The sequence below is a fragment of the Suricata suricatta genome, chromosome X, assembly GCF_006229205.1.
Source record: "Suricata suricatta isolate VVHF042 chromosome X, meerkat_22Aug2017_6uvM2_HiC, whole genome shotgun sequence".
Classification (NCBI taxonomy): Eukaryota; Metazoa; Chordata; class Mammalia; order Carnivora; family Herpestidae; genus Suricata; species Suricata suricatta.
The window spans coordinates 10,474,233-10,492,610 of NC_043717.1; the positions used below are offsets into that span (position 1 = coordinate 10,474,233).

General features: G+C 41.0%; 1 protein-coding gene across 7 annotated transcripts in view; it reads left to right on the plus strand.

Annotated features, from left to right (window-relative positions):
- Positions 1–18,378, plus strand: part of MOSPD2 (motile sperm domain containing 2) — a 54,638-nt gene that overhangs the window by 18,097 nt on the left and 18,163 nt on the right. For 6 of the 7 annotated variants that reach the window (XR_003905024.1, XR_003905025.1, XM_029929825.1 and 3 more), the window contains 5 exons: positions 62–217; positions 2,262–2,348; positions 3,917–4,071; positions 6,854–6,914; positions 9,611–9,649. Coding sequence is in view for 5 of the 7 variants with exons in the window: in XM_029929825.1 (XP_029785685.1) it covers positions 62–217; positions 2,262–2,348; positions 3,917–4,071; positions 6,854–6,914; positions 9,611–9,649 (498 nt within the window). In the remaining 2 variants the exon portion in view is untranslated. Of the gene's footprint in view, positions 1–61; positions 218–1,153; positions 1,210–2,261; positions 2,349–3,916; positions 4,072–6,853; positions 6,915–9,610; positions 9,650–18,378 lie in introns of those variants that run through there. The other variant, XM_029929828.1, reaches the window with a different exon arrangement.

An 18,378-nucleotide genomic window follows, 5' to 3' on the forward strand; every position in this document is an offset into this window, starting at 1 on the left:
TTTGGTATTCCTCAGTGCAGAATGCATCTGACTTGGCCATTTATTACTGTTTTTCCCTTAGAGAAATCAGATAAATATGATCCACGTGATGTTGAAAGGCTACAACAAGATGATAACTGGATTGAAAATTACTTATTTTGGAGGCATAATAATGTCGATGAAACACTGAAGATGCTTGATGAGAGTTTTCAGTGGAGGAAAGAAATGTCTGTCAACGGTAAGCCTTTCCATTTAACCTGACCATATACTGTCCCCTGCATAAAAGTTAGTTTTCCATTTATCAAATAGCATGCAGATATTCTTGGCAATCATCATAAACACCAAAACAGAATGTTTTATAACAACCCACTAACACTTTGACAGGAACATCTTATGATTGTCTTAAAAGTAGTATCATTCATAGAGAAATGAGATCACGGGGGAGCAGAATTACATTGAGGTTCTTTAACATGGAGCAGACTTCATCTGTGCTTATGTAGTTGGGTACCGTTGAACAATAGCAAGACACCATCTTCACTACTAGGCCTAGAGGTAAGGAGATACTGTTTTCCTAGCTTGGGGTTTTTTTTTTCCAGTTGTTGCCTTATTGTCTTTCTCTGTCCCCGAGTTCCTTGTGCTAATGGGTGCTCCCTGTAGCATTACTAAATGTTTCGGGGAGCCCTAAAAAAGCACGCTTATCTCCAAGGATGCCTATGGCAGCCTTTGTTTAACTTCTTGATTTCAAGACCCAATTCTAGATGGACATTCCCCCCCCCCCCCAAAATGGAGTTTAAATCTCAAAAGGGGTTTTTAAGTAGTCTTCAAGTAGATGAAACACCCTTCACGGGAAAATTACCCATTATTTCTGTCCTAAGCATTTAACAGGAAGAATCTGGCCTAACTAATGGTTTTGAGGACGTTGAGAGTAACAGACCCTGGAGTGAGTGACAAAACAAGTCAACAAATAAATCAAGAGCAGAAACTCTCCCCAGTCTTCATAGTTGTAGAAAGAATCCAGGAGAAGGGGAGTATTTAATAAATAGTTTGATTGGAAATGTAGAAACTGTAGGTCATTTCAATGAACAGTGAAGCTTTTAAAATTCACACAAAGAAATAGAAATCATTTAAGTACAGAATAAACTTCTAAACTCAACATTAGTTTTTTCTTCTATAGAATTGCTAGTTTCCAGTGGCAGACAGCAGCGATGTGGTATGTGGTACCCAAAAAAGGTAAAGAATCTTGGAAAGTTCTCAGAGTGAATGAAACAAAAGGCTTGGTCTTCGCTGCCTTGCTGTGTTGGTTCTTAGTCTCACTACAGACCAGACAGGTCTTATTTTGTCCCGCCTGCTAAAGGATCTAGCTTTTTTGGGGGGGGGGGGAGTATTTTCCACTTGCCCCAAGATTATAAAATGCATTAGACTCTTTTTGGTATCAAATTCTACAGAAAAATCTTTTACTAGAGAAACCATAGTGATTTTTTTAAATCAATCCTGAGGCTCTAATGTGGATATTTACTAGCATGCGATCTTGAAATTGTCCCAATAGTGATAAGATTTGTTGAAAGTTATTATATGAAACACAACCAAACCATGGAAATGTGTCCATATAATTAATAATGGCTGATGTGTCAAGGGAAATGAATTTTTCCCCATTTCTCTCATCCATGCCTTTGGTTTGTTTGTTTAGTAAGAAACACCATTTTTTATTTCCAGAGGTTCTTTCCAAATGTTTGAATAAGCTTATTTTTTTATATCAGACCTATATAACATTAACCTTTACGTTGTAAGTTTTCTTTTTTTTTTTTTAAGTTTATTTATTTTGAGAGAGAGAGATAATGAGCAGGGGAGGGACAGAGCAGGGTGGGGCAGAGGATCCGAAGTGGTCTCTGTGCTGACAGCAGAGAGCCTGGATTGAGGCTCCGACCCACAAACTGTGAGATCAAGACCTTAGCTGAAGTCAGACGCTTTTTTTTATGTTTTTAATTTATTTTTGAGAGACAGAGACAGCGTGAGCAGGGGAGGGTCAGAGAGAGAGGGAGACCCAGAATCCGAAGCAGGCTCCAGGCTCTGAGCTAGCTGTCAGCACAGAGCCCGATGCGGGGGTCGAACCCACAAATCATGAGACCATGACCTGAGCTGAAGCTGGACGCTTAACCGACTGAGCCACCCAGGCGCCCCCAGACGCTTTAACCGACTGAGCCACCCAGGTGCCCCTACACTGTAAGTTTTCTTTTTAAAGTGCCTCTAAGTTAAAATTACTCATCAGATTTATCCTTTTTTAGACCTCACTGAATCCTCCATTCCCAGATGGTTATTGGAAATAGGTGGTATTTATCTGCACGGTTATGACAAAGAAGGCAACAAGTTGTGTAAGTATATTGATGTACTGGCTTGTCAAGATTTGGAGATGCATTTTAGTAACAATCAGAACCTTCTCCATATGTACCACACATCAAGGTTCTTACAGTTGGGGATCATTAGGGCCGTCCTGACAGAGTGGCAAGCCCTTAGTTGTATGTACTGTTTGCATTATGATACAGCAGTAAAGGCAAATGCCACATCCTGTGACAAGGCCACAGTAATGGAATTTGGAGTCATTGTCATCTTTCTAATTTACCGATACTAAACTTCAACCCAGTATTTTCGTGGAAAATCTTTTTGACCATCGCTAAGGGTTGCTAACTGGACTTTTCAAGGCCCTACCCCCATCTTCTCCCCTCAGCTTCTTGTGAAATCTGTGATAGCAGGAGGAGCGGTAAGGGCCACCCTGCTGTCCCGGAGACCGCCTTGCTACTCTCTCTCCCCCTTGCCCCGAATCCATCCTGCTTTGTACTTTGGCCGGGACACGTCGGGAGTGTCAGAGCCCGATCCTGAGCACTCGGCTTGCTTGCCGTCTATGCAGCGTGCAGCCCAGCCCTGTTTTAACGGTCTTCTCACATTTCCCTCCTTTCACCGGCTGTCCTTCCCTGTCTTCGTTCCTCTTTCCTCGGGTCCCGCTGTCCCTTACGCGCGCGTCCCGGGCTTCGTTCCTTGCTTGGTGTCTTTTACTTTCCGTCTGCATCAATCCTCTTGGGTGATCTCAAGCTCCTTGCCTCTCCAGGAACAGTGGTGACCTATCACCATCCCCGGGCCCCAGCTACCCAAGGACCGGTGTCACTGGACGGCTCACTGGCCACCTTCAACAAGAAACCCAGCTGGGCTGCATCCCGCTGCCTGCCCTCCCTCCGCACAACCCATGGCCCTTGGCCCTGTACTTGACATGGCTTCCATGTAGCCCCTTCTCCGTTTCCATTAGCGCTTCTCAGTTGAGACCCTCCCTGCCTTCCTGCGGCACGGCCTGCTGGGTCTCCTCTGCCTCTTCCGCACCCCCTCCCCGCCCCCCGTGCTCTGGCCTCCAAGCCGTGTCTGGTGTCTTCAGTAGGAGGATCACACCTTAGCATTTCCCTGGGAGCCCTTCGAGCCCAGCCCTTGGCTACCCAGCCCCTCTCCTCCCTGCTCGCTCGCCACGGCGTGCGGCTCCCACCCCAGACCCCACTCGGCTGCCCTCGGGCCTCTGTCAAGGCTGCTGCTCCGCATGGAAGGACTTTTCTAGTGCTCGACGGAACCACTGGCTTTCTTTTGTGTTAAGCAAGGTGAAGAGTACTTTTAGGTTATTACCAAATATTGTTTGTTCACCTGTATTTTCTCTAACCCTTTCCTTACTAGTAAAGGAAGTTTATTTATTTCCTAAGAGTGGAGAATTGTGTGTATCTCTGCTCCTCTCTAAGGTTCCCAAGGGCACACTATTTCCCACTTAAAAGAAGGAAGAGACGTTTTTAACGTGAGAAAGAAAATGAATTGTAAAAGAAGAAAAATGTCAATGGGTAGGAATGGTATATGCATAAAATAATATAATGACACATATTTTTCTTATTTGTATTCTGTGTTCTGCTAAAAGTCTGGATCAGGGTGAAGTATCACATAAAAGACCATAAAACCACGTTGGACAAAAAGAAGCTTATCGCATTCTGGTTGGAACGTTATGCTAAGAGAGAAAACGGGAAACCTGTAACAGTGATGTTTGACCTGTCAGAAACTGGAATAAATAACATAGTAAGCATGTCTCTAATTCCAAACCACTCTTTTATCATGTTCTCCCTTCCACTCCCCGCAACCAGATGTTGCCGTAAGTTTGAGCTAACCAAGTTCTGTTTGGGATTTATTTTTTTCCTTCTGTATTGTGAGTGAAGTCAGACATGAAATAGGATTTGTGGAGAAATAAGTTTGCTTCCATATTTGGCACTGAAACTGTGTATTTTCTAGAAATGCTCCTCTTCTGATACACACAATGTCAAGGCAGGATGTCAAAGCTGGCAGGGTCATGAGTAGGAGGGGTAATAGTGAACTCCTCTGCCAGAACTAATATCCCACAGCATGTAACGCTGCGCCTGGCACAGAGTAATACACTCAGTAAATATGGGGTGACGTAAGGTACGCTGTGTTCAGTGCCATCAGAGTCATCCCACGCTTGGCACTTGTGAGATGCTCACCTGTTCAGCACTTTGTCACCATGATGGAGTTTTTGTTTGATTTGATTGGCTTTGGAGACCCATTTTCTTTATGTGATTTTGCCAAGCTTAAAGAATAAGTGTAAAACCCACCGGTCTTTAATTTGGGCCCTCGTGTGACCTTAGTGGTAACTGTGACCCCTTCAGCAGTGATGGGGATCCTGTGGCACATTTATCACAGCCACTGTTGTCTCTTACGTTCAAGCCTGAGCTCCTTCTGGTAGAAGTGAAGGCGCATTCACACACCGCTCTGGGGTCGCCTTGAAACCTTTTCGAAAATCCACTTGGCAAAGTATGTTAAGAACTTAAAGTGTGCATATTCGTACTCTTTGCCTGGTAACTAGCTTCTGGAAACCTGTTTTACTTTTTTCAGTGTTTATATTTGAGAGAGAGGGACAGAGTGTGAGCAGGGGAGGGGCAGAGAGGGAGGGAGGCAGAATCCAAAGCAGGCTCCATGCTGTTAGCAAAGAGCCTGATGCAGGGCTTGAACTCACGAACCATAAGATCATGACCTGAACTATCAGCACAGAGCCCAACACAGGGCTCGGTCTCACAAATTGTGAGATTATGACCTGAGCCAAAGTCCAAAGAGTCAGACGCTTAACCAGCTGAGCCACGCAGTTACCCTTAATTTAGTTATTTTTATATATGACTCTCTCATGATTCACAGAGGATTCAAGCTGGCTTATAAACATGCATACAGAATTACAAGGCAAAAAAAAAGTTAAAAATCCTTTGTTAGAGTTGGGCCACTAATCAGGCTCTAATCTCTCAGCGGCCTGCCTGAAAGAAATGAAACCATGTAAAATTATTCAGTGGCCAGGGTGCCTGGGTGGCTGAGTCAGTTGAGCATCTGACTTCAGCCCAGGTCATGATCTGTGGTTCATGAGTTCGGGCCTGGAGCCTGCTTCGGATTCTGTGTCTCCTCCTTCTCTCTGCACCTCCCGTGATCGTGTGCTCACTCTTGCTCGCTCGCTCTCTCTCTCTCTCTCTCTCTCGCTCAAAAATAAATTTAAAAACATTAAAAGCTACAATAAAATTATTCAGTGGCCATGTTTAAAACCAGTGTCTTAGGAGAAGTGTCCTTATTCCAGATACTTGAACTAGAAAGAAAAATATTTCACTGGTCCCCAAAGGGAAGACGTTTTACAAGATAATAAATAGTCCTTGAAGACTTCCTCACACATTGCAGAGCAACAGGCTTCATGGAGCTTTCTCATGTAGTACCCACTAATATACCTCACCAGTGGCATCCTTTCAAATCCACTTGAATTAGCAGTAACTTGGGATTTTATAAGCAAGGCTATTCAATTAAAAGACAAAAACAAGAAAAGTCGATGAAGACTTTTTTGGCAAAGTCTCTGGGGGCCATAGATCATATACCAGGTAACCAAATTTTTATATAACTAGTTATTTAGAGATACTTATTTGACTCTTAAATACAAATTATTAACCTCAGTGCACAGTGGATATAAAGATTAGTTATAAAGTTACTATTATATACTAGGATTTATTCTGTAGTAAATACTTAAGATAGTTAAAGATGCTTACTTTTCAGTTTGCGGAGGTTAAAGATACTATAACTCACGTCCTAGCGATGACTTTATAGACTCATCTGTGGGACAGCTCACCTTTCAGTGATTGATGGGTTTAAGTTTGCATGATTATCCTTCATCCTATAGCCCTTCTTAGATGGCCAATCAGGATTAGTAAGTCAGGGACCGGAGTCCATGAAGAACACTTGAATGTAAACTAAGGAATTCTAACTCTGGGTCTCTAAGAGGAAAGAAGTTAGCAGCAAAGTAGATACAGCACACCAGTATGATCAGATTGGCTGTTGTGTAAAAGATTGATAAAACATATTTTATCAAAGCTATACACGGTGTAGAAATTAGCTTTAAAAACCAAATACACCAGAGTTGACATATTATATGTATTATCATTCCAAGTAGTAAGGTGGTAAACTGTATGCTTCTTTCAGTAATTCTTTAATTGTTCAACAGATTTTTAGAATTTCTCAGCAGGAATAGTTTTAGATCTGCTTTATAATGCCATGTTACCTTAGCCAGTGGCATCCAACTTGTTGGAGGTAACATGAATGATGTTAAAGTATCTGATTTCTTTCACTTGATATTAGAACTGAATATTACAAGAAGCTTAATGACTTAAAACCTTAACCTCTGGGAATATACTTATCTGTGAGCTTATTTTTTAAAGAATTTATTGTCTCATTTGTATTTAATATTTTATCACCTTTACAAGTGTGCAATTTAAAGTTCTCTAACGTGGCTCATCTTAAAACTTTAAATGTATGATCTTTGTTTTAGGACATGGACTTTGTGCGCTTTATCATCAACTGCTTTAAGGTTTATTACCCTAAATACCTCTGTAAGTAACTTACTCCTTTATAAAAATACAATGTATAGAAACTGTAGACAGCAAATGAAATTGCTTTATATTACTATAGACTTTACTACTTGAAGTGTTATATTCTGATGAGGAGCTTAAATGTGTGCATAGAAATTTAAGTGCATATCCTAGTAGATAATAAAGGAAAATTTTCAAAATCATTGTCCTTTACAGTTTTAAGAATTTAAGTTCTAAATTGTATATATGGCATCCTGTAACACACACACATATATAGGGGCATAAAAACATGCCTTTATTTCCAAGATTTCCCATTTTTATTCTTCTTTCAATGATGAACTCCTTTAAAATGATATTTATTATATGGAACTTCTTACATGCCAGACACAGAGAAGCAGTCCTGATAGATGAAGTATACTGTGTAGAAGCAGCACCCAAACAGAAAGTACACTGTGTTACTAATCGCTATTTAAAAACTGTCATTAAGAAAACAGTAGACTGGAGGAGCCTGGGTGGCTCAGTCGGTTAAGCATCTGACTTTGACTCAGGTCATGATCTCGTGGTTCGTGAGTTCAAGCCCTGTATCAGACTCTGTGCTGACACCTCAGAGCTCGGAGCCTGCTTTGGTTCTGTGTCTCCCTCTCTCTCTCTCTGTCCCTCACCCGCTCGCGTGCTCGCTCTCTCTCTCTCTCTCTCTCTCTCTCTCAAAAATGAATAAACTTTTAAAAAGTATAGACTACATTTGAATCTGACATTTAGAGTTTGTTTTTAATTGTGATTCTTGCATTAATTACCTGAATGAAGAACTCGTAAATCTATGTACTCATTTTGATTCATTGATTTCTTAGCTTTATACAGTGGTTTGCCTCTGGAGAAATCAAGACATTATCCCACATAAACAATCATATATATGTATTTTTTTAATGTACGCTTATTTATTTTGAGAAAGAGGGACATGTGGTGCAGGAGCAGGGGAGGCGGGGAGAGAGAGAAGGAGGGTGAAAATCCCAAGCAGGCTCTGCACTGTCAGCACAGAGCCAGACGTAGGGCTTGAACTCACAAACTGTGAGATCGTGACCTGAGACGAAACCAAGAGTCGGATGCTTCTGACTGAGCCACCCAGACACCCCAACAGTCATATATTTGCATTCCAGTGGACTCAAAGTGAAAAAAGCAGAAGAGAGGCAGTAGGGATATCAGAAAGTGGAAACTCACAGGTCTGCCTGAGCGCACCCTGGCAAATGCCATAATTAGGATCATTTAGGACTCATGACTTAGGTGATACTAAAGCATAAAACCCCTAAATCGTCTTACCTTGATGTGCTTTCCCATTATTAGTCATGGGAAGTGAGGAACAGACACAAAGCATGATGAGTATCAAGGACCACTGCCACCCTTACCCCGTGCTCTCATGTCTCCAGAGAGTGTACTCGTGAAACATTTTAGGGAAAGGGACTTTTTGTTTGGGAAACCCGGAGGATCTGCCATTCCTTCTGAGTTCTTCCTGGATCCACCACGTACCTCCGATTCATTTTACTGAGAGGAGCCAATCAGTGATCAATAGGGCATCACTACCCCATATTATTAGCTTGCCCCTCTTTTGTACAAAATGCAAATAAAATATCCACTTGCTATTGAAATATCTAAGTTTGTGAAGAGCCATTTAGAAATAGTATAAATACCGTTTTTACCTTATAAAACACATCTAAGATTCTTTTGAGGAAACTATTAGTAAATTCATGGGCCTATATAAAGAGGAATTGAAACACTTCTTTCCAGTTAACTAGAGGTAATGCATATATTTTACCTACATAATATAGTTTTGCAGACATTGAATTTTGTAGAATCTTAAATTGGTTACGCTTCAAAATCTTTCATGAAATACAACCATCATCACAGACGAAGGAAGACTAGGTATGAAGCACCAAGGTACTTCTTTGAAAATACCTTGTTTCTTACAGGTACTTTACTTGTCCTACATTAATATAATCATTCTAGGAGCTTCTCTGCTCAGAGAAGAATGAAATTACATTTTGATTCATTTGGAATAGAATGAGTAAGATATCAAGAATTCCCTTTGTGATTTCCGGTTCTTTCTCATAGTTGTTAATGGGGCTGTTTAGGTCTTCATCTAAATATGCATATAATACTTCTGTACACTTGGGAATTATTGGCTTCCTGGGGCTCATAATATGAAGAAAAGTATAAATAATACATCTTTTTAAAACATAATGTATTAAAATTGAGATGAGAGAAAAATGTGTAAGTGGTTTAACAATATAATCTCTAGGAAATTATCAAAACCAATAAATTAGATATTGAAATCATCCTACAATTCACTGAACATTGGCACTTATATGACCTGCCACATCCAAAGATTCCACTTACTTAACTATTTTCTTTTGTACCTTTCTGCAAACAGCAAAAGCAATAAATGAACAAAAGAGCAGCCTGCCAAAGGACAGTGACAGCGCATTATTGATTTCCCAAAAGCCACCCTGGGTGGGCCACTCATCAGTGTGAGAAGTTAATTTGGTTTGAGCACCACTCACACGTCACTGAATCAGAACTGAGTCAACCAGCTCAGTTTTTAGTTACATTTAGATCACCAGCTTTTTCTAGGCCGGCCATACTATAATGTGATATCTACTGTGATTATAAGTGATAATACTATAGTGATATCAAATCACATTCATTGAATTTTTTTTGTCTTTCAGCAAAAATGGTGATCTTTGATATGCCTTGGATAATGAATGGTGAGTTATATATATTATTTATAGTTTGCTAAAACAAAAGGTCTGATTTCCTTCTTCCCAATTTAGCCATATTTCTGTGGTTGTTTAAAAGAATGTTTGTTTATGTTGTGCTTGGTGTATACTTTTTAAGGTGCCAGAGCTAGCACATTCAAAGGCTGTTCCTAAGCAAACTCAGATAACATTCCAGCCCCAGGTTCTAGGGATACACATTAGTCTTCTCTAAAAACAGCATCAAGATGTTCCACATTCAGGTAAAACTAGAGCCAGAAGCCTCAGTTTGTCACCCACAGATGGGGTACGTCACAGAACACAGGCCTTGGCTAGGTTCTCTCGTGGGCTTTGGGTGTTGAGGAAGAAGGTGAGATGAATCTAAAATGTACTCCAAATCGCTATAGTCACTTAAATAAGACAATCATGATACATTTTGTGGTGAAAAAACATCTTTAAAGCATTGATAAACATTCTTTACCAACTTCAATGTGATTGTATAATACTGCTGTACACATCAGGGTGCATGTGTCCCTTTGAATTAGCGTTCTTGTATCATTTGGGTGCTGTGATTTCTGAATCATAGGGTAGTTCCGTATTTTTCCTTTTTTTAATGTTTGTTTATTTTTGAGAGAGAGAAAGAGCATGAGCGGAGGAGGGGCAGAGAGAGGGGGAGACACAGAATCCAAAGCAGGCTCCAGGCTCTGAGCCGTCAGCACAGAGCCTGACGCGGGGCTCGAACCCACAGACTGTAAGATCATGACCTGCGCCGAAGTCGGATACCTAACCGACTGAGCCCCCCAGGCGGCCCAGGGTAGCTCCATTCTTAACTTTATAAGGAACCTCCACACTGTTTTTTACAGTGATTGCCTGAGTTTGCATTCCCACCAACCTGAAGGTTCCTTTTTGTCCACAGCCTCGTCAACACCTCCTTTTTCTTGTGGTTTTTTTTTTTTTTTATTTTAGCCATTCTGATTTGGTATGAGGTGGTATCTCATTATGGTTTTGATTTGCATCTACCTGATGATGAATGATGTTGCGCATATTTTCATGCCTGTTGGCCATCTGGATGTCTTCTTGGAGAAATGGCTATTCATGTCTTATGCCCATTTTTAATGGGATTATTTGGTTTTTTGGGTGCTGAATTTTAAAGTTCATTATGTATTCTGGATACTAACCCTTTATCAGATGTCATTTGCAGATATCCTCTCCCATTTAGCAGGTTATTTGCCTTTCAATTTTGCTGATTGTTTCCTTTGCTGTGCAGAAGCTTTTTATTTTGGTTTAATCCCAATAGTTTGTTTTTGCTTTTATTTCCCTTGCCTCAGGGGACCTGTCTAGAAAAAAGTTGCTACAGTTCTTGTCAGAGAAGTTACTGCCTGTCTTCTATTCTAGGGTTTTTATGGTTTTAGGCCTCACATTTAGATCTTTAATCCATTTTGAATTTATTTTTGTGTACAGTATAAGAAGGCGGTCCTGTTTCATTCTTCTGCATGTTGCCGTCCAGTTTTCCCAACATTTGTTGAAGAGACTGTCTTTTTTCCATTGGAAAAACAAACATTATTCTTCCCTGCTTTGTTGAAGGTTATTTGACCATATAACTGTGGGTTTATTTCTGGATTTTGTGTTCTGTTCTATTGATCAATGTGTGTGTTTGTGCCAGTCCCATACTGTTTTGATCACTACATCTTTGTAATACAACTTCAAGTCCACAATTTGTTTTCATATAGTTTATTGCCAAGTTGGTTTCCATATAACACTAGTGCTCTTCCCCACAAGTGCCCTCCTCCATGCCCATCACCCCCTGCCCAAGTCTACAGTTACGATGCCTCCACCTTTGCTTTTCTTTTTCAAGATTGCTTTGGCTTTTCAGGATCTGTTGTGGTTCCACACGAATTTAATATTATTTGTTCTACTGTGAAAAATTCCATTAGTACTTTGGTAGGGATTGTGTTAAATGTGTAGATTGCTTTGGGTAGTATAGATATTTTGACAGTATTTATTCTTTCAATTCATGAGCATGGAATGTCTTTCCATTTCTTTGCATCATCTTTAATTTCTTCCATCATTGTTTAAGTTTTCAGAGTACAGATCTTTCACCTCGTTGGTTAAGTTTATTCCCAAGTATCTTAATATCTTTTGTGCAGTTGTAAATGGGATTGTTTTCTTAATTTCTCTTTCTGCTGTTTCCTTATCGGTGTATAGAAAAGCAACAGAATTCTCTACATTGACTCTGTATCCTGTGATTTTAATGAATTCATTTATCAGTTCTAGCAGTTTTTTTATGTAGTCTTTTAGGTTTTCTATATATAGAAATGTCATCTGCAAATAGTGCAAGTTTTACTTCTTCCTTGCCAGTTTGGATGCCCTTTATTTCTTTTTGTTGTCTGACTGCTGTGGCGGGACTTCCAGTGCTGTGTTGAATCAAAGTGGCGAGAGCGGACATCCTTGTCTTGTTCCTGACCTTAGAGGAAGGCTCTCAGTTTTGCACCATTGAGTATGATGTTAGCTGTGGGTTTTTATATATGGTCTGGTCTTTGTTATGTCAAGGTATGTTCCCTCTAAACTTACTTTGTTGAGGATTTTTAGCATGAATGGATGTTGTACCTTGTCAAATGCTTTTTCTGCCCTCTTGAAATGATCATGTGGCTCTTTTCTTATTGATATGATGTATCGTGTTGATTGATTTGTGAATATAGAATCACCCTTGCAACCCAGGAATGAATTCCACTTGATCATGGTGAATGATTTTTTTTACTGTATTGTTGAATTTGGTTTGCTAGCTTTTTGTTGAGGATTTTTGCATCTGTGTTCCTCAGCAATATTGGCCTGTCATTCCCTTTTTTAGTTGGTGTCTTTATCTGATTTTGGTGTCAGGCTAATACTGGCCTCAGAGAGTTAATTTGGAAGTTTTCCTTCTTACGTTTTTTGGAGTAGTTTAAGAATCATTATTAACTCTTCTGTAAATGTTTGATAGAATTCACCAGTGGAGCCATCTGGGCCTGAACTTTTGATTATTGGGAGTTTTTTGATTCCTGATTCAATTTCTTTGGTGATAATCTATGTCCCTCTAGGTCATCCAGTTTGCTGGCATATAGTTTTTCATAATGTTCTCTCATAATTGTTTGTATTTTTGTGGTATTTGTTGTTATTTATCCTCTTTTATTTGTGATTTTTTTTTATGCATTTGAGTCCTTTCTCTTTTTTATCTTGATAAGTCTGGCTAGAGGTTTATCAGTTTTACTGGGTTTTTTTCAGAGAGCCAGCTTCTGGTCTCATTGATCTATTCCAGTGTTTTTTGCTTTTGTTTTTTGGGTTTGTTTTTGTTTCTTTATCATTCGTTTCTGCTCTGATCTTTATTCTTTATTTCCTTCTATTGGTTTTAGGTTCTGTTTCTTATTTTTCCAGTTCCTTGAGGTGTAAGGTCAGTTTTTTTATTTGTAAATTTTTTTGCTTCGGGGTATAAACTTCCCTCTTACAGCACTTTTGCTGTGTCCCATCGGTTTTGAATCATTGTGTTTTCATTTTCATTTGTTTCCATGTACTTTTGTATTTCTTTGATTTCCTGGGTGACCATTGTTTAGTAACATGTTATTTAACCTGAATGTATTTGTGGTCTTTCCAAATTTTTTCTTGTGGTTGACTTTTAATTTCATAGCACTGTTGTCAGAAAAGATGCATGATAGGACTTCGATCTTTTTGAATTTGTTGAGGCTTGTTTGTGGCCTAATATGTGATCTGTTCTGTAGAATGTTCCATGTGCACTCAAAAAGACTGTGTATTTTGCTGTTTTAGGATGGAGTGTTCTGAATATATCTGTTAAATCCATCTGGCCCAGTGTGTTACTCAAAGCCATTGTTTCTTTGTTCATTTTCTGTTTACCTGATTTCCCATTAATATAAGTGGGGACGTTAAAATCCTCTACTGTTGTATTATCATCTACTGGTTCCTTTATGTTTCTTATTAATTGTTTTAGGTATTTGGGGGCTCCCATGCTGGGTGCACAGATATTTACAATTGTTTTTCTTCTTGGGTTACCCCCTTTATGATTATATAATGCCCTTCTTCATCTCTTGTTACAGTCTTTGTTTTAAAATCTATTTGTCCAATATAAGTATTGCTATTCCGGCTTTCTTTTAACATCCATTTGCATGATAAATGTTTCTCCTTCCCCTCACTTTCAATCTGCAGGCTTCTTTAGGTCTAAAATGAGTCTCTTCTAGGCAGCATGCAGATGGGTCTTTATTCATTCTGTCACCCTGTGTCTTTGGAGCATTTAGTCCATTTACATTCAAAGTAATTATTGATTGTTATGTATTTATTGCCATCTTATTACTTGTTTTGTGGTTCTTGCAGATTTTCTCTGATCCTTTCTTGTCTTTCTCTCTTTCGTAATTTGCTGGTTTTCTTTAGTGGTATATTTGGATTTCTTTCTCTTGATTGTTTACATATTTATTAGTGGTTTTTGATTTGTAGTTCCCATTATGTTTGTATATAGCCTCTTCTGCGTATAGCAGCCTATAGTAGGTTGATAGTCACTTAAGTTTGAACCTGTTCTTTCGTCCTCTACTCCCGCTCTTTTACGTATATGGTGTCATATTTTACGTCCTTTTATTTTGTGACCTCATTGACTGATTTCCTACAGAAATACTCATTTTTACTGCTTTTGTGTGCCCTACCTTTTTACAGTCACTTTTGATCTCTCCTTTCCCCTTGGAGTCCCCTTAGTATTTCTTGCAGGTCTCTGTTAGTGGTCATGAACTCCTTTAGTTTTTGTTTGTCTGGGAGACTCTTATTTCTCCTTCTTTTCTGAATGATAACCTTGCTGGATAGATTGTTCTTGGCTGCAGGCTTTCCTCATTCATTACTCTGTATTATACCACCCATTTCTGGCTTAGAAAGTTTCTGCTGAAAAATCCACTGATACCTTTATGGGGTTTTCTTTGTATGGAACTGTCTTCTTTGGTCTTGCTGCTTTTAATATTTTTTCTTTATCACCATATTTTGCCATTTTAATTACAATATTTCTTGGTGTGGATCTGCTTTTGCTAATTTTTGGGGGGTCTTCTGTGCCACCTAGATCTGGATATGTTTCCCTCCCCAGATTAGGGAAGTTTTCAGCTATTAGTTCTTCAAATAAATTCTCTGCCCGCTTATCTCTTTCTTCTTCTGGGATTCCTATAATATGAGTGTTACTACATTTGATGGAGGCACTGAGTTCCCTATGTCGATTTTCATTTTGCATAGTTCTTTTTTTTCCTCTTTTGTTCATCTTGATTATTTTCCATTACTCTGTCTTCTAGGTCACTAATTGGTTCCTCTGCTTCTTCCGGCCTGCTGTCCATTTTCTTTAAGTGTGTTTCTCACTTCCTTTATTGAGCCCTTTATCTCTGCTTTATTATTCCCTATCACCGTGGTAATAGTCTCACTGATGCCTGCTACTCTTTTCTCAAGTCCAGTGAGTGTATCCTTATGATCATTGCTTTAAATTCTCTATCAGACATGCTACTTATGTTTCACTTAGATCTCTGGCCCTGGCCTTGCCCTGTTCTCTATCTTCTTATTTTGTGCAAGTCTCTGTGCCTGTCTCTGACTGTTAGGAAAGGCAGCTCCATCTCCTGTTCTTGAGGGCAATGGCTTTATGAAGAAGAGGCCCTGTGGTGCCCTGTTGTGTAAGCGTCCCGGGCCAGGTGCTCCCGGGACCGTCTCCAGTGTGTGCTCTGTGTGCTCTGCTGTTGTGTCCAGGCTGCTTCATCCTCAGGCCAGTCATTTGCAGATGTCGTGGGCAGTTTTTGTTGTTTGGCCTGAATGCGGCACATTGAAGCCAGGTGTGCCCTGGTCTGCTTGTGAAATGAGACGTGTTGCTGCTGCTGCCAGATCTGAGGCCTCACAAAACTCCTGGGTCAGGGCACACCACGTTGGCAGGGCCTCGGGCCGGTCTTCTAGGGAAAGGGTCCTGCTGGCCTGGGGCTTAGGCAGGCGGGACTGGGAAGGATGGTTCTTCCAGAACACAGCGATGTGGAGGAGCTTGGGGTAAGCAGATTAGGTGGTAAGTGTCAGCACTGCACTGCCTCCTACAGGTGGCCCCGGCTCATGCTGAGGGGCAGGGCAGTAAAACAATACCTGCCAGGTTCTTTGTTCCAGGAGGGATCTCTCCATGAATGCTGCCTCTCTGCAACGTGCTCCCAGACGAGCAGATACCCTTTGCACTCTGTGCCCAAGGCACTCTTCAGATGGCTCTTTCCTCGCTGTATGTCCATGGCCTGTCTGCCCTGCCTTCTCTCCGAGAGCAGCGCCATGTCCTCTGAGCTCTCCCAGGGCCAAGCATGCTAACCTTTAGAACTCCAGGCTTTCAGCCCCGCTGCTTGCAAGAACTCACAACATGCAGGCCCTCTCAGCTTCCAAGCCTGTTGCTGTCCACGTTCGGCCCATATGCCCCCCTGCGTGCTAGTCTGTCTCTCGCCCTTCCCGTGACCCCGAGGCTCCCTTCCCACCGTAGCAGCCACGATCCATTTCTCTCCCAGGCCGGGCCTCCTTGCATTCTACCTTCCTCGATGCGGCTGCTTCTCTACCTTTACGTGTAGTTTGTGCTGCCCGTCTGCAGATGGATTGGTGGGGCATTTGGGATGACTTGGTAGTTACCTAGTTGTGTTGGTGGGACGAGGCGCGCCTTGGGTGCTGCTTGGCTGCCTGTCCTCTAAGATCTCTCGCAGGAAGCAGTGGTCTTTGTAATAAGTGATACTGGGACGACTGAATGTGCACAGTGAAAAGAATGAGGCTGGGCCTCCGCCTCCCTACGGGGACGAACACTAGTGCAAAATGTGTTCGAGCCCTAGACATGAGATCTGGGGCTGCGAGACTCGGAGCCCCGGAAATAATGCTTTGTGGCTTGGATTAGGCAGTGGCTGCTTACACAAGACACCAAAAAAGCACAAGCAACAGAAGAAAAGAATAGATACATTGGGCTTCATTAAAATTTAAAATTTTGTACTTCAAAGGACACCATTCAGAACGTGAAAAGACAGCTCTCAGAATGGAAGAAAATATTTACAAGTCGTGCATCAGATAAGGGACTTATGTCTAGAATATATAAACAGCTTTTATAGCACAACAATAAAAAGACAAATGGCCCAGTTAAAACGGTCAAAAGACTTGAATAGACATTTCTCCAAAGATATGCAAATGGACAATAAACACACATAGCGAGATACTCAACACCATTAGTCATTAGAGAACTACAAGTCAAAACCAAATGAGATTCAAGTTCACACCAAGTCGGATGGCTATAATCAAAAAGACAGGAGCACGTGTTGAGGCTGTGGCGACTCTGGAGCCCTCGTGCATTACCGGTGAGGATGTAAAACCGTGCAGCCACTTTGGGAGGCAATTGGGCAGTTCCTCAAAAAGCTCAACACGGAAGTACCATATCATTCAGCAGTTCCGTTCCTAGGCGTGTTCCCCAGAGAACCGAGAGCACATGTCTGCACAAAAGCTTGTACACAGATGTTCAGAGCAGTATTATTCATGGTAGTAAAAAGCAGAAACTACTCAGGCTTTAGCTGTTGATGAATGAATAAACAAATGTTGTAGATCCATAAGATGGAAAATTAGCCATAAAGAGGAATTACACACTGATACATGCTACATCAGAGATGAACCTTGAAAACATGCTGAGTGAACAAAGCCAACTAGAAAAACCACGTTGTATGATTCCATTTATCTGCAGTATCCACCATAGGCAAATCCAGAAGGTAGATCAGTGGTTGTCAGAGAATGGGGGGATGGGAGGGGAAGGAGAGATTGCTTACAGGTAGGGATTTCTTTTCGGTGTTACGACATGTTCTAAAATGAGACCGTGGTGGGGGGAGGGGTGCCTGGCTGCGTGCCTGGAGGGCTCAGTCGTTTGAGCATCTTACTCTTTCGGGTCAGGGCATGACCCCGGGGTTATGGGATCCAGCCCCACATCGGGCTCTGTGCCAAGGGCAGAGCCTGTTTAATACTCTCTCTCCCCTTCTGTCCCTCTTGCCCATTCGTGTGCATGCGTGTGCGCGCGCGTGCGCGCGCTCGCTCTCTCTCTCTCTCTCTCTCTCTCTCTCTCTCAAATAAAATAGGGTAATGGTAATACTTATAAAACCATCTAAATACACCAAAAGCCATTGATGTGCATACTTTAAAGGGGGTGAAATTTATGGTATGTGAATTATATCTCAATAAAGCTATTATAAAAAAATCAGATTTAGGATTTTAGTTCATTCAAGTAGCCTACTTGAATGTTTTATTTCCTGATTTTTTTTCATTGATGGTTTTGCAAATTTAATGCAGGAGTCCTCTTTTAATTTGTTTAAAATGTGGTTAGAATGTCAGAATGGAAACAAGGTTTAAAAAACTTAAATCTAAATTAGAATGACATGAAAGAACAAGATTGTAAATAAACAGTTGTGTTTGATAACGGTTTATTCATGCAGATTCCGTGAGTTCCTCACAATTCTATAAGGTGCAGGGCTTGGGAGAGAGGCAGGGACATTTAGGGTTAGGATGGAAGTCTGAGTCTAGCTTAAACCCGTAATAAGGAGAGCTATTTCCTTCTCGACTTCCCATTTGAGGAGGTTTTCAGGTTGGGCGTTTGTCAGAAGTGTAAGGAAAAATGACTCTTTCCATACTATTGTGTAGTTACCCCCCAGATCACAGCGCCGTGTGATTCCGTGTCTGGGCGTCCTAGTGGTCGGGATCATTGACAGATT